The sequence below is a fragment of the Paroedura picta genome, chromosome 3 (genome assembly GCF_049243985.1).
Source record: "Paroedura picta isolate Pp20150507F chromosome 3, Ppicta_v3.0, whole genome shotgun sequence".
NCBI lineage: Eukaryota > Metazoa > Chordata > Lepidosauria > Squamata > Gekkonidae > Paroedura > Paroedura picta.
Genome location: NC_135371.1, coordinates 141043446 through 141066400, shown reverse-complemented (window position 1 = coordinate 141066400; position 22955 = coordinate 141043446). Strand labels below are relative to the sequence as shown.

General features: G+C 42.4%; 2 protein-coding genes across 5 annotated transcripts in view; both read left to right on the top strand.

Annotated features, from left to right (window-relative positions):
• The window catches only part of SSTR2 (somatostatin receptor 2), a 35752-nt gene extending 15414 nt beyond the window's left edge, over positions 1 to 20338 (top strand). For 3 of the 4 annotated variants that reach the window (XM_077328306.1, XM_077328309.1, XM_077328308.1), the window contains one exon: positions 7585 to 20338. In XM_077328306.1, the coding sequence (XP_077184421.1) occupies positions 7681 to 8799 (1119 nt within the window). In that variant the 5' untranslated portion in view covers positions 7585 to 7680 and the 3' untranslated portion in view covers positions 8800 to 20338. The remainder of the gene's footprint in view (positions 1 to 7584) is intronic. The other variant, XR_013229499.1, reaches the window with a different exon arrangement.
• Positions 8846 to 22955, top strand: part of COG1 (component of oligomeric golgi complex 1) — a 35051-nt gene continuing 20941 nt past the window's right edge. Inside the window, exon 1 of the mRNA XM_077328304.1 lies at positions 8846 to 8967. Coding sequence (XP_077184419.1) covers positions 8890 to 8967 — 78 coding nt within the window. The 5' untranslated portion in view covers positions 8846 to 8889. The remainder of the gene's footprint in view (positions 8968 to 22955) is intronic.

The following is a 22955-nucleotide window of genomic DNA, read 5'->3' as shown; positions in this document are numbered from 1 at the left end:
CCAACCCCCTGCTCAATGCAAGATCAGCCTAAAGCATCCATGATAAGTATCTGTCCAGCTGCTGCTTAAAGACCACCACTGAGGAGGAGCTCACTATCTCAATAAGCAACCTATTCCACGTCTGAACTACTCTCACTATGATTTTTTTCTTCCTGATATCTATTCAGTATCGTTCTATGTGTAGTTTAAAGCCATTACTGCAGGTCCTATCCTCTGCTGCTAACAGGAACCATTCCATGCCCTCCTCCAAGTGACAACCTTTCAAATACAAAGAAAGCAATTATGTCAACCTCTCAACCCCTTCTTCTCCAGCTTGAACATTCCCAGGTCCCTAAGCCTTTCCTCAGAGGGCTTGTCACCCTGGCCCTGGATCAACCTCATCACTCTCCTTTGCACACTCTCAATTTTGTCCACATACTTTTTGAAGTGAGGCCTCCAGAACTGTACACAGTACTCCAGGTGTGGTCTGACCATGGCAATATACAGTGGGACTATGAAATCTTGCTATTTTGATGTGATACCTTTGTTGATACAGCCCAAGACTGCATTCACCCTTTTTTATGGCCGGATCACACTCTCTAGTTACATTTAGCTTACAGTCCACAAGTACCCCAAGATCTTCTTCCCTTTCACTGCTACCCAGAAGTGTACCTAACATCCAGTATGCATGTTTGTCATTTTTGTAAGCAAGATGTAGAACTCTTTACTGAATTGCATTTCATTTGCCTACTTTTTCAACATGTTCAGATCTTGTTGAACTTTTTCTGTATCTTCTAGGGTGTTTGCTACTCCTCCCAGTTTGGTGTAATCTGCAGATTTAATTAGTAGGCCCTCCGCCCCCTTATCCTGATCATTGATAAAAATATGGAAAAGTACGGGACCCAGGAATTAACCCTGTGGCACCCCATTGATTGCCTACCTCCAATCCAGCAAAACACCATTGCCAACTACTCTTTGGGTTGGTGTCTAACCAGTTCCCTATGCACCTAATCATGCAAAAATTCAGTCTGCAATTCTCCTGTTTACCCAGCAGAACATCATGGGGAACCTTGTCAAAACCGTTACTGAAATAAATAGCTTTAGGATGCTTAGGGCTAATCCTGCGTTGAGCAGGGGGTTGGACTAGATGGCCTGTATGGCCCCTTCCAACTCTATTTCTATGATTCTAAATAAACATAAACAACAGGAGCTGACTTTCGACGATCTAGTAAGCTAATTACTTGGTAAAAGAAAGAAAATATATTGGTCTGGCAAGATCTGTTGGAGACAAATCTGTGCTGACTTCCCTTGATCCTTCAGATATTTGCAGATCACCCCCTTTAAAATCTGTTCCATTTTCCTCCCTGCCACTGAAGTCAGACACACTGGCCTATAATTTCTTAGATCATCTCTCCCCACTTTTTGGAAGATTGGGATGACATTTGTTCTTCTCCAGTCTCCTGGCACATTTCCATTCCTCCAAGAGGTCAAGGATGGTGGACAAAGGTTCCACAAGCTATCCAGAAAGTTCTTTTGAGCACTCTTTGGGGCACACCATCCAGCCTGGGGGATTTGAACTCATCAATACAGTCAGTTGTCTCCTGACAACATCTCTGTTCCAAGTCAACCCACTACCCAGATACTACCCAGATACTATACCTTGACTACTACCATCCCTAGATATGTCTATATTCTTCTGGGGAAAAACAGGCAAAATAGGTACTGAGCTTTTCTGCTTTCTTCAGTAAGCCTACTGCATGTACTCACATATCTGAAGAAATATTTCTTGTTATAGTGGGCTTCCATGACCAGGCTCAGGGAACTCCCTTGCTCTCTCTGATGGCTGACATATAGTGCCTAATAACCTACAGATGCTCTTCTTTAGTGGTCTGTCCTTCCCTCCATTTCTTGAATATTTCCTTTTTCTTACTTTGCTCCTTCTGAAGGTCTCTGCTCATCCAAAAAAAGGCTTCCTGGATCCATTACCATGTTTCCATCTTGCTGGAATAGTCATGGCTTAAGGATGCAATAGCTCTTGTTTAAGGAGAGCCCACCCATCACTTGCTCCTTTAATCTTCCAGCATTCTTGTCCACAGAATGACTTTCATCATGTTTCTGAGTTTATTAAAGTCTGCCCTACAAAAGTTTAACATACATGTCTGACTACGAACTTCTTTGACCCCCCCCCTCCATCACAAAAGGAATTCTAGGAGGTCATGATCACTTCCCCCGAGGGTCTCCACCTCCTTCATCCCATCCACTATCTCTTGTCTGTTGGTTAGTATTAAGTCGAGTTTGGTAAAGCCTCTTGTAGGTTATTCCACCATTGGATAATTGGATCTGAGCAGTTAGGAAGTAGTAAGTAGCATGTTGCAGGATACAGCACACATTGGGAAATTGAAATAATTATAATTCATTACAAGATCTTGTTGCCTGGATATTCTGTCAAGCTCCTGGAGGGCAGCATCCATGTCCCCACCCTGGTCAGGCAGTCTGTATCAGACGTCAACACTATACTCTTTGCTTTTCCCTACCTTATCCTCACCCAGATAATTTCCACTGGAGTGTCACTCTTCTCCTCTAGTATTTCTTGATAGACAAGACCCCTCTGCACATACAGCACCACACCACCTCCTCTTTGACCTTTTCTGTTTGTTTGTTTTTAAGAACACATATCCATCCAGTACTGCATCCCAGTCATGGGAATCATTCCACCAAGTCTCTGTAATGCCTACTAAATACTACCTCTCTGTCTCTATGAGAGGCTCAAGTTCTTGCCTGAGCTTCGGGCATTGGCACCTGAAGCCTCTTACCTTTGGTTCCACTTGACCCTGTTGATACCAATGTCCATCACGTATTAATTTCTTTAACCATTCTGTCAACATCCCAGACCATCCTCTGGTTTTAGCCTAAGCAACAGAATAATGTGTTTAATATAGGACGGATCAAAGAGTCGTCCCATGTTTACTCATGTGCCACATTTTTTCTTGTTACAAAGTCCCATTTGATGTGATTTACCAGAGGAGACAAAGAACTGTAGATGCAAGTTCATATCCATTAGAGACTGGTGTGTCAGAGAGAGAAAATAATTGCTTTGTGCTCTAATTAAGACATCTAATACTAGCCGGAAATAGGAGTACTTTGTAGACACAAGAGTGAATGACTGCTTTTAGAGATTAGGACCAATATGGTTGGAAAAAATAGTGTATCCAGTTTTAAAATGGCTGGTGAGGAAGTGTTGTTTTGGCAAATGTTAGAATTTTTCTAGAAAATGCAACAAGGTTTCCTTTCAGGACAGACTTTCCCAAACTTTGAAGTCTGGAATGCATCTTCCTATTTAAAGTGTCCTGAAATATATAGCAAAAACCATGATATTCTAGATATGAACACAAACTATATTGAATAAATTACTACATGACCTACTGATTTCAACGCAGTTAATGTCATGTTGAACTGTGGCCCCTTGTCTTAAAGACTAATAATTATTTTGATTAAAGCAAAGTAACAGAAGAAAAGAATGATTATATTCTAAATTAGATCTACATGCCACCCAAGAAAGATGACATTTAGAGACGAAAACATTCCTAAAAAATATAATTTCAATATATTACTGCTACCCTAAAGAGAAATGAAAAATGGGCTTTTCTGCAGACTCAACTTTCTCCTAATATTCTTGGCACTCAATCCACAAGGATTGGAATTATTTTGGGCACAGTTCTTCTGCTCATCTGACCTCTTTCTGCATTTTCTGCAGCTTCTCTCACAGAGATCCAGGGGAAAAGGCATCCATAAAAATAAAAGCTGAGAATTCGGAGAACCTGCTCAGTCTATCACTACAATAATATTCTTGGTGTAAAAATATTTTAGTGTTATTTTTGTAAACAAATCACTCATCTTCAGGGTGGGGAGATAGAGAAACGGAGCAGTTTGATGATGATGAGAGTCCAGTAATCAAAAAGTGAGTGGGACAAATAAAATTAACAGAGACACTATGCACAAAGAAAAAGGCAACTTAAAATCAGCTTCCAGAAAGAAGATCAGTCAAGAAATCCCACCTCTGAAGACCAAACACACGCAGATGAAGCGAAAACTAAAGGCACAAAACTGCATGCAGAAATCAAGAGGATAAAATGAAGCAAAATATGTGCAGAAAAGCCCTATATGAGGTTACTGGAAAATAAATATAAAGTAATATACAGAATATCACTGGTCCCTTAAGTAAATCAGTAAACCTAGATGTAATTCTTGTTGGAATATGCAAGATCTATAGTATGCATGATTCAAGAGGATATGGAGAATATCCCACAGGGGGCATCAAGAGAGATGGATAGTTATCATATTTTAGTTGAGGAACTTCCTGCATTTTTGAAATCTCCTCCTCTGTCCTGCTTGGCTCAGTTAGAAACCTCCTGCTCCTTTGAGCATGCTTCCTCCCTGCGTGCCTCCAGAACAAACAGAACAAAATGTCTGACTGTAAAACTCTCTCCCCTCTCTTTCTATACATAGTTGTTTCTTTTTCACAATAAAACTGTTATATTTTTTAAACATCCCAGTTTGTACCTCTTTGCATATTTAAACTCTGCCAACAATTCTGGATTCAACATCTTTAAATAGGACAGGGTCCTATCTTTAAATAGGACAGGGTCCTATTAAATAAAAGAGTAAGGCCACCTGGGGAGGAGTTAGGGCGGGCCCTGTCCAGGATAAAAACTCAGAGGGCCCAATCAGGAGCCGTGAAGCGGCTCCTGATTGGGCCCTCCGAGTGTCCATCCAGGGCCAAGCAGCCAAAGTGCCTTCCTATTGGCCCCTCACCAGGACAGACCAAAATTCCATTCACCCAGTCCAGTCTGGCTGCCAGTCTGCTCCTGACCACCAAAGGGAGAGGAGGTCAGTAGGGCTGCCAAGGGGGGGGGGGTGATAACAGAGGCTTGGACAGGCTGTGCCAGCCCTTTTCGCCCCAAGGCTGTCCTAATTGTCATGTCCAACTGCAAATTGCCTCAGAACCCTGACAGAGCTGGCAGGAGGCTGCAGAATGCTCCCCCACCCCCTTCAGGCCTGCTGCGAAGGAGCCTCCGAGAGCCCCTGACTGAGGGAAGGAGGCCTTTCCAAGAACAACTCAGGGGAGACTGAGGGCCTTCCTTTTGAGGCGGGGGCCTTCCTTTTGAAGGACTTTCCCCTTCTGCCAAACAGTTGCCTGACAGGGAGGCCACAGAAAAGCCCCTTCTCACTTAAAATACTGCTCTGGCTGGGGGTTAGACACTGTCAAGCCATGTGTCTTTCTTCTTTGCAACTCTCTGCAGATTTGAGGCCACTGCATAGCGTTATTCTGCAGAGGAAGCAGGCTCTTTTGTCTCCTGTTTCATCTGCACAACAACCCTGTGCAGTAGGCCTCCAGTCTTTCAATTCAACAACAACCTGTGTGGGAAGCCTTAAATGTTTCTTCTCTACCACAACCCTGTCCAAAGTAGCCCTTTCTGCCTGGGGAGCTGATCTTTATACTCTGCAGGTGAGCTGTAATTCCAGGAGCTCTCCAGGCCACACCTGTAGGTTGGCTACCCCTGGGTTGGAAATATTCCTGGAGGTTTGGAGGTGGGACTTCAAAATCATACAATGCCTCAGAGTCCAGCCTTCAAATGAGCCATTTTTGCCTGCAGTTGGTAGGGAGTGGTGCAGGAATGTCCCTCCTGGGCTATGGGCTATGGCCAGCCCTTATCAGCAACTGTTTGTATTCTGGGGTGCAGACAGGCAGACCAGCATCAGTCCTGTGAGTCTGGAAAGTGCAGGAAGATCTAAATACATATTTACAGCCTGAAACTAAATAGAGAACAAGTAAATGTCTGGAGACACATCGTCACTGAAATAGTAACTGGCAAATAACCTTCGCCTGGCAAATAAAAAAACAGTATTAAAAACCTTACTAAGGTCAAGACTGCTGTGCACAGACAGTCTTCCTCTTAGGGTTGCCAGCTTCCCTGTGAGGCTTGCTACCCCACCTCCCTCATGGGGAGTCTGCTATGGGGAGAGAAGGGGAAGACGATTGGAAAATGCTTTGAGACACCTGAGGCCTGCTGGGTCACTGCGGCCCATTCCCAGTTCTCTCAGTTCTCTCACAACCCCACATACCTCACAGGTTGACTATTGTGGAGAGACAAATGGAAAAGGTGTTTGTAAACTGATTTGAGACTCCTTTGGGTAGTAAGCAATAGGGTACAAAAATCCGTGGGCATTTCGGTGAATGTGGCCTAATTCACACAAGGAAATGACGCAGAACTGGGGGGAATTGGTTGCCATGTAATCTTCCCCTAAGAAGAGTCTCCAGTCTGATTTTCCCTTCACATATCTGAGGACATGGCTCTGGAAAGCTCATCTGTAACCACTATGCCACAATTCCCAAAGGTCAGTCCTCTCCCACAATCAACGAACATTCCACACCACAGGTTCTTGACACCCATGTCTCCACACCCATGGCCTCATTTGCCACCATGCCACCACAACCTCCCACACATGACAACCCCATGCCCTTACAGACTGGACAACTCCTCCCCTTCCTCTTCCCACTGCCAAGCTCTAGCGCCTGTTGTATTCTTGGAGACAACGGGCTTTGCCCCTAGTTATATAATATAGTTAGAAAACGTGCTGAGAGGAACTAAAGCTCAGTAATCTGGAACAGTTTTACTACAAAAAAGGTAAAAAAAAAATATTAGGAACCTTCTGTTCAGAAAGACTGAATATTCTAGTCCTTGTTTATATGAACTGTGATTACAATGTGGGTAGAAAATGCTAATAGGTTTAGTCAGCCAATAGGAAGCATTGTACTGGCTGGTCTAAGTATTGCATGCATGTAAAGTACAGGTGGTGTTTGCTGCACATAACATCAAGTACTAGTTACATATTACACCATGTAATATATATTAGACTAACACTGTGGAGAGCCATGAAGATCACTTGGTGACCTTATGTCAGTCTTTTCCCCCAGCCTAATCTACCTCTTAAGGCTGCAAGGGGTGGGAGTCGTTAAGATAGAGCTTCTTAGCACAAGTGTAGCCTTCAAACACCATCAATGGTAATACTAACCTGCCATACAGAACTATTGTAAAGATTAATGAGATAATGTATATATGTAGACAAATTGTTTAGATAGTCCTCCAAAACATTTTATACATGCCAAATATGGATAGCTTTGGTAATGGCTGAGGACACCCAGGGCAAATTTTTCCCCAGGACAAAGCCATCTCCTTACGTTAGTGCTCAGACCTGGTTGTTGGCCTGTATAAGTAGCCACAGGGCTGGACTGTTTGTCCCTTTTTTCTTAGTCACTAGCCAGAGATTAACATAAAGATGCCTCAATCCACACCTTGTCTTGTGGGGTCTCCTGAAACTATTGGTCTCACCCACCGTCAGTATACTCTAAGAAATTCTATCCATGATGACTGATCTGTTTAAAGTAAGAAAAATTAAAGCATATTGGAGGAGGTGTCTGGTGAGGAGAACTGGTTTCTATTAGAGAAAACTGACTTATACATTGAAATGTATGTTACATACTATTCCGTCTTTTTGATTAAATGAAGAGCTAAGATTTATTCCTTTATTCTGTTTGGATTTTAGATTTTCCCACTTATTTGGGCGGACCCTGAGGCAACTGACATGACCACTGTCTCTGCCTGAAGCATTTGCCTGGCAATCAGGAACACCAATTGCACCATGGACCTGAAGTATGAGTTGCTCAACACCACAGTGTTCTGGTTTCCATCAACCTCTCCATTTGACAACTTCTCCCCAGAGACTCCTGCCACTAATGCCTCCATAAACATCACAGGCCACCACTATGATCTAACCAGTAATGCCATCCTCACCTTCCTCTACTTTGTGGTTTGCATTGTGGGACTGTGTGGTAATACCCTTGTCATCTATGTCATTCTCCGCTATGCCAAGATGAAAACAATTACCAACATCTACATTCTCAATTTAGCGATAGCTGATGAACTGTTCATGTTGGGATTGCCTTTTTTAGCAATGCAAGTGGCTCTAGTTCACTGGCCCTTCGGGAAAGATATTTGTCGAATTGTCATGACAGTGGATGGGATCAATCAGTTCACCAGCATCTTCTGCCTCACAGTAATGAGTATTGACAGGTACCTCGCTGTCGTGCATCCCATAAAATCTGCCAAGTGGAGGCGGCCAACAACCGCAAAGATGGTCAATGTAGCTGTATGGGGTATTTCCCTTCTAGTCATCATGCCCATCATGATATATGCTGGAGTGGCCCATAATCATGGGAGCAGTAGCTGTACCATAATCTGGCCAGATGAGTCTGGTGCTTGGTATGCTGGTTTCATAATCTATGCTTTTATTCTCGGCTTCCTAGTGCCCCTTACTATCATCTGCCTTTGTTACCTATTCATTATCATCAAGGTCAAATCCTCTGGTATCAGAGTGGGCTCCTCTAAGAGGAAGAGGTCAGAGAAGAAGGTTACCAGGATGGTCTCCATTGTGGTTGCTGTTTTCATCTTTTGCTGGCTGCCCTTCTACATCTTTAATGTCTACTCAGTTTCTGTCTTAATTGTACCCACACCAGTTCTCAAGGGCATGTTTGATTTTGTAGTGGGCCTCACCTATGCAAATAGTTGTGCTAACCCTATCCTCTATGCCTTCTTGTCTGATAACTTCAAGAAGAGCTTCCAGAATGTTCTCTGCTTGATGAAAGTAAGTGGCATGGATGAAACAGACAGGAGTGACAGCAAGCAGGATAAATCCAGGTTAAATGAAGCCACAGAAACCCAAAGAACACTGCTCAATGGAGACCTCCAGACAAGCATTTAAAAGACCTCTGCAATGGTCCACTGATCTCCTTCTTGCTTCTTCACAGAAGGCAGCAGTCCATAGCAAGTCAGCTCCTTGGCCCTTCTCTTAATGGAATGGTTATGCATGAGATGGATTGGTTCCTGGCGTAGCTTTGCTTCTCAGCCACAAAAGGACAGCCTTTTAAAGGTATTACGCAAAAGGAGAAGTTAATATGTATTGCTAACCAGAAGCACTCATGGGTGTGCACAGGCTTGCACATACTGTGATCATGCCTTGCGAGAATCCCCATGGGCAAATCAACTAGAGTGAATCTGAGATAAAAGAACTCTTCACAGATTTTCCAATATATATACGTGGTCTAGTATTTTATGTGCTTCATTTCCAATATTTGAAATCGATTTTTTTAAAAGGGCTGATAAAACACTAGGTAGCCTCCTGATCTCCTGCCTCAGTCAGACCTAGACACAGGTTTGCATTCAGAAAAGTTACCAAGCTAGGATAACAGAGACTTGGAAACTCCCGACCTCTTAAGCTGTAAGTGCTTTGAAAGTTCAGCTATATGTGCTTTCGACTAGGCAAAATATCATCCATTTTGCACCAAAACTCAAAATCCACATGGGCATAAGGCAGTGTTTATGCATAAAGGCAAGAGAAGTGAAGTATCCATTATCTTACATATCTGTTAATGAAATATTATCTTCAGAGTTAGGATTGGAAACTTGCATAGCTTAAATCAATGCAGAAAGTTTATGGCAGGCCATTAGGGAGAGAAAAGGCTCTTAGTACCTGTAATGAAATCCTTAATCATTGTTTGACAGAGATGATACATTCTGCCCAGTTTCTATCCCCATCGTAAGGTCTCTGATTTAATTATTTTCTCATTTATTTAAAGATCTTCCTTTGATAGGATGTATATTGTCAAAAAAATGAATATGAATTTCTAGTAACTTTCTCGAACAGCAAATAAGCAACCATTATTTCTGTAAGGAAAATATGGTGGAGAGATACTTGGCCACAGACAGCATCATCTTTGGGTCTTTACCACCAACAAATAGGGGACTATTTTTTTATTGTGGTCAAAGGTAATTTAGTTAAAGTAGGAGTAATTTGTAAGTCATGATAGGAGTTTTAATATCATATGAGATAGGGAGTTAACCATTTTCAAACTGCATTGACAAAGCTTATCTGAATAAGGCCAGTTAGAATACCTCTCATACAAGACTGCTGAAGGAGCAGTGTTTAGCCGTGCAAATATAAATGCTCTAAAATAGTGAGAGACTGTCAAATTTCTAATATAAGCTAGGATAATTGGGGATGGAAGGATGCCAAAGAACTGGGTAAAGATATACTCTTCAAACTTGTGTGATTGAGCTGGTATAACCTAGGTCTTTTATATATTTCTTAATAATTAATGGAGATTTCACTTTTTCAAAGTCTTAATGAATCATCCTTTGCTAGATAGAGGCTAAGTAGCTTCTTCTCTAATTCTTGCATTCAGTGAGAGTAAAGCTGATCTTGGTTGAGCTCATTAAGCAGGCTATCCCTCCTTTGTTGAACGATAACCTTTAATCTATGTCTGGATGTTTGCAGCCATGCTTTGGCTTTGATAGACTCCTGGTCCAGTCCTAACCTTAAAGTTACCCCAACGACATATCTTGGGGGCCCTGTAATGTGTCACAGTGGCAAAGAGGATGGTCGAAATTTTCACTGGCTTGGAGGATCCATACTGAGGCTCCATATGGGAGCTGCAGAATAATTTTCATATTAAACATTTAGAAACATTAGAAAAGAAAAAGCTTTCAATTGCTGCCACCAATGGTTTAATTTTGTTATAAATTTGAGATGCTTTTGTCAGTTAAGTAACTGTCATATGAGTGAGAGTGATTCACCTTGGATGGGATTCAAACTCAGCCTTTCTGCCTTAGCCTAGTCCTGATCTTCTGTCAGGTTGAAAAAAAACTATAGTACAATTTCTTTCAACCATCATTTGTCTGCCAGAAGTTTGCAATCATATGTTGATCATTTTATGGCTTATTTGTATCCAATAGCAATTACTGATTAAACATCAGATTTAGAGTACAGGTAACCATAATTTCTTAAAATCCAACATAAAAGAATTCCTGATGTATGACCACTTGGATTTGCCCCCAGAGTAATTTGCCAGCTGCCTGGAAGCAGTGATGAGACACATTAAGGAGAGTCACCTGAAATTCAGTCCTTCAAAAACAAAGGTCATGTGGCTGAATAGGAAAAGGTCAAGGGAGGAAGTATATTTACCCTGCTTTGATGGTGTTCAGCTTAAGCCGTCTATAAAGCCAGGAATTTTGGTGTGATTCTGGATGCCTCCCTTACGATGGAGGCACTGGTCATGAGAATAGCATGGCTGGCATTCTTCCAACTTTGCCAAGCCAAGCTACTAACCCCCAACCTGGCCCCAGACCCCCAGCCACTGTGATCCATGTGATGGTCACCTGTAGACTAGACTTCTGTAACTTGTTCTACATAGGCCTATCCTTATCCTTGACCTAGTCCAGAATGCAGCTTCCTAGGTCCTCATGGGAACTCCTTGGAGAGCCCATATTGGTCCCATCCTTTGGCAGCTGCACTGGCTTCCAATTTAATTCTGGATCAAGTTTACAGTGTTGGTTCTTACCTTTAAGGCCATCCACAGTCTGGATCTGGTGTACCTAAGGGACCACCTCTCTGCCTATGTTCTCCAAAGCAGTGGTCCCCAACCCCTGGTCCGGGGACCGGTATCAGTCCATAGATCAGTCAGTACCGGGCCGCAGCTCCTCCTTGTCCTCCTCCCAGGCTGCTGCCTTAGGGGCTGCCCTGACACTCTGCCGCTAGCTCACCTTTGGTGCTCTCCAGTGGCCGCCATGACTGGAGCTCCCCCTCGGCTTGGCACTGCGCAGCTGCTGATGGCAGCGCCCACAGCAGGCAGCAGGAAGTCAGGGGCACCAGTGGGAAAGCAAGTGGAACAGGGCCTCAGGCAGTGGTGGCAACGTCCCTTGTCAAAAGACTACCCCCTCCCCCGGCCTCAGTAAAATTGTCAAGCGTTGACCGGTCCCCGGTGATAAAAAGATTGGGGACCACTGCTCCAAAGAGCACCATGCTCTGCAAATTCCATATTGGTCCCGTGCTCTGCAAATTCCTCCGCATTCATGCTCTGGTTGGTAATGCCCGGCCCAAGGAAGTGCATCTGGCCTCAACTAGGACCAGGTCTTTTTCAGTCCTGACCCCCATTTGGTGGAATGAGATTCCAGAGGAGTTCAAAGGCCAGTCAGAGCTGACTCTGTTCCACAGGGCCTGCAAGACAGAGTTCTTCCACCAAATTTTTGGTTGGGGCCACTGATCTAGTAACATCAATAGGGGGCTCCCCACAGAGAATTATTACTGACAGTTTACACCCAAAAGAAATCACATGGTTGCACTGATGTGTGAAACTTTTCATATTACGCGTTTAACGTTTTAAAGTTTTTAAATTAATGTTCTTATTTTATTGTTGTATAATAATGAATGGACTACTGTTGTACACTGCCCCCAAACTGCTAGGAGGGTGGTATATAAATAAAACGGGAGCAGGTTCAATAAATATGTGGCCAGGTCAGTTAAGGACCAATCAGGCTGAAACCCTAATTCATTTAAAGGAAAGCACTTTTGTAAAACACGGGGAATTCCTGTCCCTTGCCCTTGCAGGAAACTCCCCCCAGGAGGGTCTCTTGCCCCAGCAGACAGGCCTACCATAGTTGTTAATGCTGCCATCAGTTATCATGAAGTGACTGCCTCTGGTAGGAGATTTTTTTTATATTTGTGGTGCTACTAACGAACAACAAGGTCTCTTTTAACAGCTAGGACAGATAAAATAGCAATCCTAGATCAAGAATCAGAAGGGCATGTTTGAAATTTCTCTCCCGAAAATCACTCCAGCCCCACCATGACCTCTCCCTTAGCAGTGGTACATCTACCCTTGTTTGGCTGTCAGAGTTCTGGCATTCTTCAAGATGGGATGCCTAACTTTGTCATGGAGACATCCCGAATAAAGGTTGAATCAGATAGCTGCATCTGTTATACATCACACACACACAGGGGAAGAAAACCATTATTTCTAAAAGCAGTCAGATCACAGTCAGTACCGGTGTAATGAAAGCTGAATTGATAGCATGACCACATCAGATTCTCAAATAGAACTGGCAGCCCAATCCCAACCATGTTACGTATCACTAAGATCCATGGGGCTTACTTTCAAGTAAATATTCTTAAGTATTACAACATGAAGCTTGTTTCCTATGAAGCTTTAGTAAACCTTGAACAGTAAATTGTGGGGGTAGTCTAAACGCCACCTTCCAGGGTAAAAGAAAACCCTGGGGAAACTACCAGTATTTTGGTCCAAAAGATCTACCTCTTTGCTAACCTAAACTTTTTGAAATACTGTGTTTCAGTGTTATGATCAGCAATCCACATGGTTGTAATTATCTTGTTATTCTGAGCTCAGTGTGGGGATGGGCAGGTAGGATTGCCAGATCCACATTGAGAAACTTCAGGCAATTTGGGGATGGAGCCTGGGGAGGACAGGAACCTCAATGGGGTGCAGTGCCATAGACTCTACCCTCCAACACATCCATTTTCTCCAGAGTAATTGATTTATGTAGTCTGGAGATGAGCCGTAATTCCAGGGGATCCCTGGTTTCCCCTTGGAGGCTGGCATCCCTAGCTCCGATTCGGTATGGGGTAAGTTATGGGAAGGAAGAATGGGCCTTTCATTCTATATGAAAACCATATAGATTCCATATCTGATAAAAGTTCAAGATAGAAAAAAGAATGTCGATGGTGCTTCTGGAAATTAAGGACAGGATTCTCTTGTTCCGCTGAGTTTCTCAAGCCTCTTCTTTCCCCCTTCCTTCTTTCCCTTCTCTATATTCCTGATCACATTATTTCTTTGCATAAGTTAATGAAGTTAGCATTCAGAATAAAGTATACCATTTGAGCAAGCCTCCAGGAAACATCCCCCTGTTTGCTGCTGTCATTCTAGTCAGTCTTTTGGTTCCCTGACAGCATAATCAGGCTTGTGTTTAATAACGAGTAATTCTAGTTCCCATTATTATAGCAAAATATAAGCATACCTTGTCAAGGAAGCCACAGATGGTTTTGCCCTTGGATGTGTGAAAGTTATCGTCTCTGTCCTCTGAATGGATTGTCCATAAAATTACTTGCCCATTTGCTAGTAAGTCTCAAGCCATTTAAGAACAGACCATTACGTTTTATGGCCTTGGAGGAATCAAAATGGTTTTGCTTGTGGAAGTGCTTTATTACTTGGTTCTGGACTACAAGCAACTAACAGAACTCTGTTCTTGCACTGCAGTTTTCACTGGAACCATAGGCATTTGGAATAATGATAAAGGAAGCTCATAAAAATAATCTTGAATGCTGCCAAGAGTTCAGTGCCATATAGTTCTGTTTCATTTTTTTTTTACAAAATGTTTAGATAATCAGAAACCTGGTGGCACAGAATATCTTTATTTAGCACATTTGTTTGCCTTACAAACTTTTATCTGTACCAACAATTAGATGTATACAAATAATATAGGAGAGGCTCAAATGTGATCTAAGTCTTATCATGTAAAAACACTGTTTTTATTCTACCTGGAGACTTCAATGGTATTTTAGATGATAATAAAGCCATGTGACTGGTGATTCTATTGTACATCATAGCCATCAGCTAGTTTTTAAAAGAAGACCACTTGGAGAAGATGCTGGGTTTAAGACCATACCTGCTGACCCTAAACTGGGCTCCTGACAATGTCATCTTCCACATGCCTTCATGTTGTCAACTATGGATCAGCTAAAATTCCTTTAGAGGCCAATTTGAGCTTTGCATTAAAATCTGAGACAACACCAAATTATTTCTTGTGGTCACATTGCAGCCTCCTTTAAAAAATGGAGAAATAAAGAACTATATTTTGTTCACAGCCCATTCTCTGGGTAACATTTCACGCCTCCCTTCACATGGTAGGGCTATTTGATTATGTCTTCTGGAGTCACAGAGAACATGCATCCTTTTGGCCTCTTTATTAAAGGAAGTAAATATTAAGTAAGGCTTTGTGAGGATTTTGTAGGATATGCCACTGAGGATTAGCTGGGAGAACAGCATGTTACATTAAGAGGAGAAATGGTCTTGTGGCAGCTAGGAACTGGCAGAGCCAGATGTGCCTTTGTTCATTTGCAGCTGAATGTTATGGTCATTGTGTTGCTTCCGAAAGCCTTTAGGGGCTTAATGTGAAGAGGGTGACATAGCTGTGTGTATAATATAAAGGGGAGGGGGTGGAGATTTGCTTTCACATTTCTGTGCAATTCCCTTGACCTACTTTTGTTGCACAGATTGAAAGATGGAAGACCTTGTTCTGTAGGCAGATGATACGGAGACCAGCAGCCTACCTTCTTTAAAATGTTTTTTTAAAACAGTCACTACTAAAACTCCCCCAACCTTCTACAGCCTTCTCATCCACATGTATCATGTCTCTTTATTGTTAGCAATTGAAATATATATATATATTGGATATTAGATATGAAGTTCTTTAGAAGTGCTAACCTTCTTATAATAAACACCCTTCTTAAATAAATAGTAACTTCCTTAAGCTGCTCCTGTGCTTCCTGTCCTAGCAGTACACTTGAAGTGGAGATGTGATTGCAATCTTGAAAAAAAAATCCTCCAGACGGAATTTTATGTGGGAGAACTTGGTGGATTTTGAAGCCCTCTTGCTTTTGAGGAATGCCAAAACCAACTTTTTTCTTTCATTAGAAATGTTGCTATTTTAGAATTATGTGATCCACGTATCAAAAAGCCTGAGGTCTTGGGGAAAGATTTAGATGAGGTCAACAGGTACTCCATGTAGGGTGGTAGAACCACTGTGGCAGTGGCTCTGACTTTGACAGCAATATAAGGAGACAGGCAATGAATAAGAGCCTCAGTCCATTGGCAGGTGTGAAGGAAGTACCAGCGTGGTCTCTGAAAGGAAAGCATGCTTGTGCAAGCTGCCAACAGGCCAGGACAAGTGTAATTGTGCAAGTGGGCAGTTGAAGGGTTTTTTTTGTGTGAAATAGAGCAGGGGTAGTCAATCTGTGGTCCTCCAGATGTCCATGGACTACAATTCCCATGAACCCCTGCCAGCATTCCCCTGGCAGGAGCTCATGGGAATTGTAGTCCATGAACATCTGGAGGACCACAGGTTGACTACCCCTGCTCTATTTCACACAAGCCCTTCAACTGCCTACTGGAATAAGGTCAGCAACATCCCTTTTGGCCTCTATTAAAGGACAGAACACTTTTGTCTGGACCAGCTGGCAATACTACTGCTTACATGTCAATAGAAAGGTGTGTTCACTTTAAGCCTTGACAAGCTAAGTTAGAAGAAGAAAAGAGCCACCAAGTCAGTTGGGCAGAAGAGGGTGGTGTACCATTTTAACATGCTGCTTAACAGACTTGGTCATATTTAAAATCTGCTTTGAAAAAACCAGGCTCGGGAGCCTGCACCAACCAAAAAATCCTCTGCGTACAGCTACTAAAGGGACTGGAACTCCCGTACAGCTTGCAGCTATGCATAGCTTTCTTATTCAACACCTGGGTTTGGAGGGCTCACCTCAGGTTCTTCCTGCCCACCTATAATTCTAAAATCTGAAGCCTTCCGTGCCTACCAGTTTGCAAATCATTTAAAATGTTAATTTCTGGATACTAAAATAATGGGAACTCTTGTTCCCTTGGTGTATACAGTAAAGATTATTTAAACCCTTGGGCTAATCAAATGCTAACTTTGCAGGACAACAGCTGCATTTAATGTTCACAGCACACAGAGAGAGCTTACTCATAGATCTCAAGCAAACCCCCAAACCCTACTAATCTGTTTAATCTCAGTAGTGTTTTAAATTCCTTGGACAGAGAATAGCATTTTTACTGTCCAGATATTTCTTACTGTAAAGATTCCTCTGTGGCTATTGCCGTTAACCAACAGGCTAATCCATTTCTCGGCTCAATAGCTAGCTATAGTGTTTCTTTCTCTTGAAAGCACATAATGGCTGTAAAGGGAATTTATCTGAGCTACATCCAATGCTTTCAGCTCTCTAGTGTCCCCAAGTTGTGTGAAGGGGAACACCACTCCTGTACAATTTCACAGCATATTCATCTACCCAATGCTTGTGACTAAGGGGAAGTCATGTACATTCACACTTCATTGGCTGCATCAAGCATAAGAGGCCTGTTTATGTACTTGACTCTGGTGGTAAATTAATTCTTCTGCATCTTAACTATGCCTCTCAGCTAATTATAGAAGCCTTGAGAGTTTTCAGGGCTTGAAAGAGAAACAGCAAAGGCATCCTGAGCAATCTGTAAAACCCTCCTAAGGAAGTGTATTTCAAATTTTATTCCAGGTGATCCTGGGATTTCTTGGAAGTTTATCCATGGTCCATTAGTAAGAAAAACAGTAAGTGTGGGCAACCAACTGAATGGCAGCTTGTCTACAATTACAGTTCCCACTTCTAGAATATGCAATTACATGGGAATACAGCATGTGTTGTTCGAGATTATTTCTGTTTAACACATAGTAATGGTAGGTGGGCTAACCCATCCTGTGAAGGGAGTCCACAGGAGTCTTGCAAACATTCATCCCTAATTGGGTTGTGTAAGAAAAGGAATGGATTTGTTTCAAATCTAGCGAGACTCATTTTAACCACTGGTCAATTCACACGGTAAGTCTCTGGCTTAGAGAGCCTTCCATTGGTGGAACAAGCTGCTGCCACCCCCACCAGTCTTCCAAGGCTTCTCTTGCTCTGCAGAGGGCAGGTGCGGCCTCGGAAGACAGGCAGTGGTGGCAACGCCAGAGCAATGAGAGCGCCTCACTGCTCTGACACCACCGCTGCTGCCGCCGTCCATCTAGTGCTGCAGGAAGAAAGTGGACGATCCCAATAACATACGAGAAAAAAAAGAAACTCTCCAATGGCTTAATCAAATAATATTCAAATTATAAGAGTCTCTGTTCTCTCTTTATTATAATTTCCACCTGGACTCAGCCAAAATGATGATCTTTCAACTTTCAGTTCTTTCCTCAGTGGTAATTATGAGTCCTCCACAATGTGGTATTAATATATTCATTGTATTCACTCTCAAGGTATTCTTGTTACGGTCCACCTAGTGGCTTTCTCCCTAAGGTGGGATAACGGACGTCATGTCCGTCTACATTTCCTTTTGAGGGAGCACACCAATAAATGTTCCACATCAACAACATATTACAATGGAGGGGAAGTGAGAATGCAGGGAGTTCCAATAAACTAACCATATGAAACTATGTTTAAACAAAATATAATTACAATAAACTATAAAAGTAGTTTTGAAGCAATATATTCAAATGCCTAAGTAGGAACATTTACCAGACATCCTAAAGGTTAGCAAGATGGGCTGATGCTAATGCCAGTGGTTCTACAAGGTAGGAGCTAATGAGGAAAATACTCTGTCCTAACTTCTAATTGCCATTGCACTCGTACTTGCACTGAGTAACTTCTAATTGCAGACTGTTTTAACTGCTTGACTCCTTTCCCTTAAGCTTCTTACACAGTGAAACTTGTTTTAGTGCTACACGATCAGCAGGCCACAGAGAAAGGATCAGGCTATAGATGTCCTTCAAGCACCTAGCCATTTGATTGTTCTAATTCTCTCCAGCACATTTTTAAACTACCTAGAACCATCCCCCCACACACACACACACCAAATTCTAGTCTAAATTTTGCAGCCTCTTCCACTCTTTCTTAGCCTCTCACTGATTTTTTCTACTTTAGTTGATAGATTTTTCATTATGGATCCTTACACTGACATACTGAGAGCTAGGAATTCCCTATTTTTAATCCTAGATTAGCTGACGAGTCCTTCATCCAAGATCTACCTCTCCTTTTTACATTAAAAGAAAGTGGAAAAAAAGAAACTCAGGTCTAGTCTACTGCAACAATTCTGTACTGACCCAGACGACAGTAGTCAAAAGGAGAGCACCATATGACACATCTTGATGGGTTTTTCAGTTATAGATACACACTGAGATCTTGTAAGTCACTAATGCTGGCCTCATTCACAGGGTAAGTGTTCAAAACTGCATTTGGAACTGTAGTGTTTAAGTGACACATTCTGATGTTTAAAATATTCTAAATTGCCTTTGGACTTGTCAAATTTTCGTGGTGATTTTCGTATCATCTAATTAATCTTTTGTGTAAATGAAACAAGAAGCAAGGTCTTGCTTTGTTTAATTAAATGGTTATTAGTAAGTCATAAATAACAGTAAAACTAAAGTAATTTCCTTCAGGGGGCCTTTAGCAAGACATATTCATACAAATGGATTTCTTGGAAAGTTTTAACATCTACTTCTATGAACATTCTCCAACTTCTATGTTGCTACTGCAAATTTAATAATTCTGAATGTTACATTTTTTTCTTGACTGGGCAATAGATATTCTATTTGCATAATCACTGATTTAATAGTAGTTTATGATGGCATTTCCTCAAAAACGTTTTAATCTCAGTCCTGAAAAGGCCTCATGAAAGAAACTATAGATTGAATTGTGAAATATATTCTCCACAATGTAATACAAATTTAGTATTTGGTTTAAACAAAGGGATATTTGGGGCTTGTTTCTTGCCCCCAGATTAAGTTAAGTAAGAAAACTAAGTTTTGGGGAAAAATAGATCACAGTCCCACCTAATTATTTCTACAAAATACCTAAAGCATCTCGACCGAACATGTCCATATTAGTCTTAATTTTGCATCCTAGACATTGTTGAACTGCACACAGCTGTGGCATTTTTCTCATCTTTACAGTAAATCCGCCTCCTTTCATTTTAAACTCACCACTTTGTTGGAACACAGGGGCAAGATGCCAATCAATAGAACAGCTCTTTGACTTGACTACAAATATATCTTGCTAAGGCAACCTATATTGTACTACTGCCATCTTGTCTCATGATTACACATGACAAAACTGCCTATGGGATTCTCTTCAAGATGAGGAAGAATCTGTGATATCTAAAAAGTGCTCTCTTGCAACAAAGCACCACAGAAATCAATCAACCGGACAATATACTAATGATTTCAGGTACCAAATAAACACTGTTTTAACACAGAACAGAACTATTAATGCTACCCATATGGCATGTATAGACATTTATGTTGTATTTATTATGTGTGCTTGCTGTACAATGTGCTATAATAGCTAAAACTGTTAACACCAGTGTTACAAGGTCTTACCTGTACCAGCTTGATTTTATTTTGTTCTCTTTGGCTATGTTATAAGGTGTCCTTGTTGTAAAGCTTCCATTCCACAAGGGGAGAATCCTTGTAAGCAGTAGACAATGAAAGCTCAAAGCTCTTTGGGAAAGACTGTGAATGGTATAAAAGAAGTAATATTTTGCAAACTGAGTCTGTTTTTCCAATACTGTGTGACTCAAAGTCATGTCCTCTGTTATAAGGATGTAACAAGATCACTTGAATTGTAATTCAACAGATGGTTATGCTAATAGTGGTGCAAATGTAATCTCTGTGCTTCAGTGACATCAATATTACTTGTTCTAGATCTGGACAGGCCACTGTACTAACCTGAGATATTACATGAGTTCCCAGAAAAACAATGCACTCCTAATGTCGTTTAATCATTCGGTCACTGTATGTATGAAGAATCTTTCCACCAGAGTATCCAAGTCCGTAACAGATTTGCAGTACATTAAAAATCAAAAACAAAGTTTGAGTCCAATGGCACCAGGCTGTGCTGCTTCAGATCAACATGGCTACGCATCTGAAGATATTAAAAATTATGTTATGATGACATGAACTTCCACAGGTAAGAACCTGATATATTACCTGTATCAATCATTTGTTGAAGCAGAAAAACTCATGCTGCAATCAGTACACCAGTCAGGCCTTTAGATAGTACAGCCCTCTGACTTTTGGAGGAACATGGCCATGAAAAAACCAAGAATAGGATGAATTTGTACAATCCTTATCCATGGTTCCTCTATATATTTGTGAAACAGCCTAGGGGATGGAACGTGTCTGGCTGTCCAAGCTGGAATAGGGCCAATCAGGGTTTACTGGCTGTATCCTGATTAGCCCTGCCCCTACACCTTCCGCCATCCCTCCCTGGATGCTAGCCATGTTCCTCTCAGATATGCCAGAGACAGAGCTCTCCCAGACCGAACATGAGCCCTCATTCCCTCGTCTCGCTCCTGCTGTGAAGGAGGCAAAAAGAGACACAGAGAGAACTGCCCCAAGCTGCTCACAGAAACACAGAGAGCCGCCCCTGCTGTGACAGAGGGAGAGAGAGACAGAGGAAGAGAGCTGCCCCAAACTGCACACCAACCCTTACTAATAAAAACATACAGTAAAATAGCATGGAATAGAAACCTAGGCACGCTTTTTGTGGGAAAATTGTTCATTACTTTGACTGAAAAGATACATTTAAAAACACTAGTGCCATATAACATGCAGCACAAATACTTCTATTAAAATACTCTATTTTAATCCAGAATATATTGTATTATAATCATAAATTGCCCTGTGTATGGATATTATTTGTGCATATGTTTTCTGAGAATTTCCCTCAAAAAATTGGAACTAACTTTAAAAATAAAAAAACAAATTTAAATTTCATACATGATAGAAAAATAGCATCCAGTCCAACCTCCTGCTCAATGCAGGATCAACCTAAAGCATCCGCTGTAAGTACGTGTCCAGTCACCATTGAGGGAGAGCTCACAACCTCAGGCAGCAGATTCCACTGTTGAACAAGTCTGTGAAAATAGTTTAAAGCCATTAGTGAGGGCCCTATCATCTGCTGCCAACAGGAACTGCTCCCAGTCCTCATCTGACAATCTTTCAAATGCTTAAAGAGAGCAATCATGACCCCTCTCAACCGCCTCTTCTTCAGGATAACCATTCCCAAGTCCCTCAGCCTTTCCTCATACAGTTTGGTCTCCAGGCCCTGGTTTAGGGTAGTTTGGTCACTCACTGCCCTGGAGGAAGAGCATCAAAATTTTAGTCAATTGGATCTTGGCTGTGAAACATTAGCGAGCTATTTTGCGGATAAGGTCTTGTCACTCTGCCGTGACAATGGTTGTCACGGTTGTCTTCCGGCCATGGTTGATAAAGTAAATGAACTGGAGGACTGTTATCTACCTTTGGAGGTGCTTCAGGCAGCTCTCTTTATCCAAAGTGAATATGTTTGCCCACCCTGGCTCCTCAAAGGAGTTCAGGGACATCGTAGATCTCTCCCAGGGTAGTGGCTAGTTCCCTGAGCTGCTAAATGCCGTGGTTTGCCCTCTCCTTAAGAACCCACAGAACCTGACCAGCTACCGCCCAGTAAAGTGGTTGAAAGGGCCACGGTGGACCAGCTCCCGGCGTTCTTGGAGGAAACTTTGGCACTCGACCCAATGCCAGTTAGGCTTGGAGATGGTACTGGTCGCCTTGATGGATGACCTTTGTCACCAGCTGGATCAAGGCCTGTTGGCCTTGCTTGTTCTGTTAGATCTGTCAGCCATTTTTGATATGGTTGACCATGAACTGCTGGTCTACCGCCTTGCCGGGATGGTGATACAGGGCACAGCCCTTGGCTGGATACACTCCTTTCTCCACAACCAGACGCGGAGGGTTGCAGTGGGGGATGAGCTGTTGGGTCATTATCAACTCTCTTGTGGGGCTCCTCAGGGCACAGTACTCTCCGCCACACTCTTTAACATCTTTATACTCCCTCTTGCAGTTGGTATGGAGTTTTGGGCTGGACTGTCATCAATATACTGATGACACCCAGCTCTATCTCCTCATATACAGCCATCTGGCTCCCCCCCCAGAACCATTCGCCAGATGTTTGGAAGCCGTTGCTGGATGGTTAGAGCAGAGTCGCCTGAAACTCAGCCCCTCCAAGACGGAGCTTCTGTGGCTGAGTGATAGGGGGGTGGGTCAGGAAGTGCGCCTACCCACTCTGGCTGGGACTTATGACTGGCCCCTGGCTAGGACTTTGGGAGTTCACCCCACAACCTTCCCTGCATGGCTTGCCCTTTAGGAGGTGGGGTGGGTGGGAAAGAAACACCCCTTGTGGCCTTCCCCACCCAGCTTGGCCTTTGGGAGATATGGATAATGGGGTGGGAAGGAGGC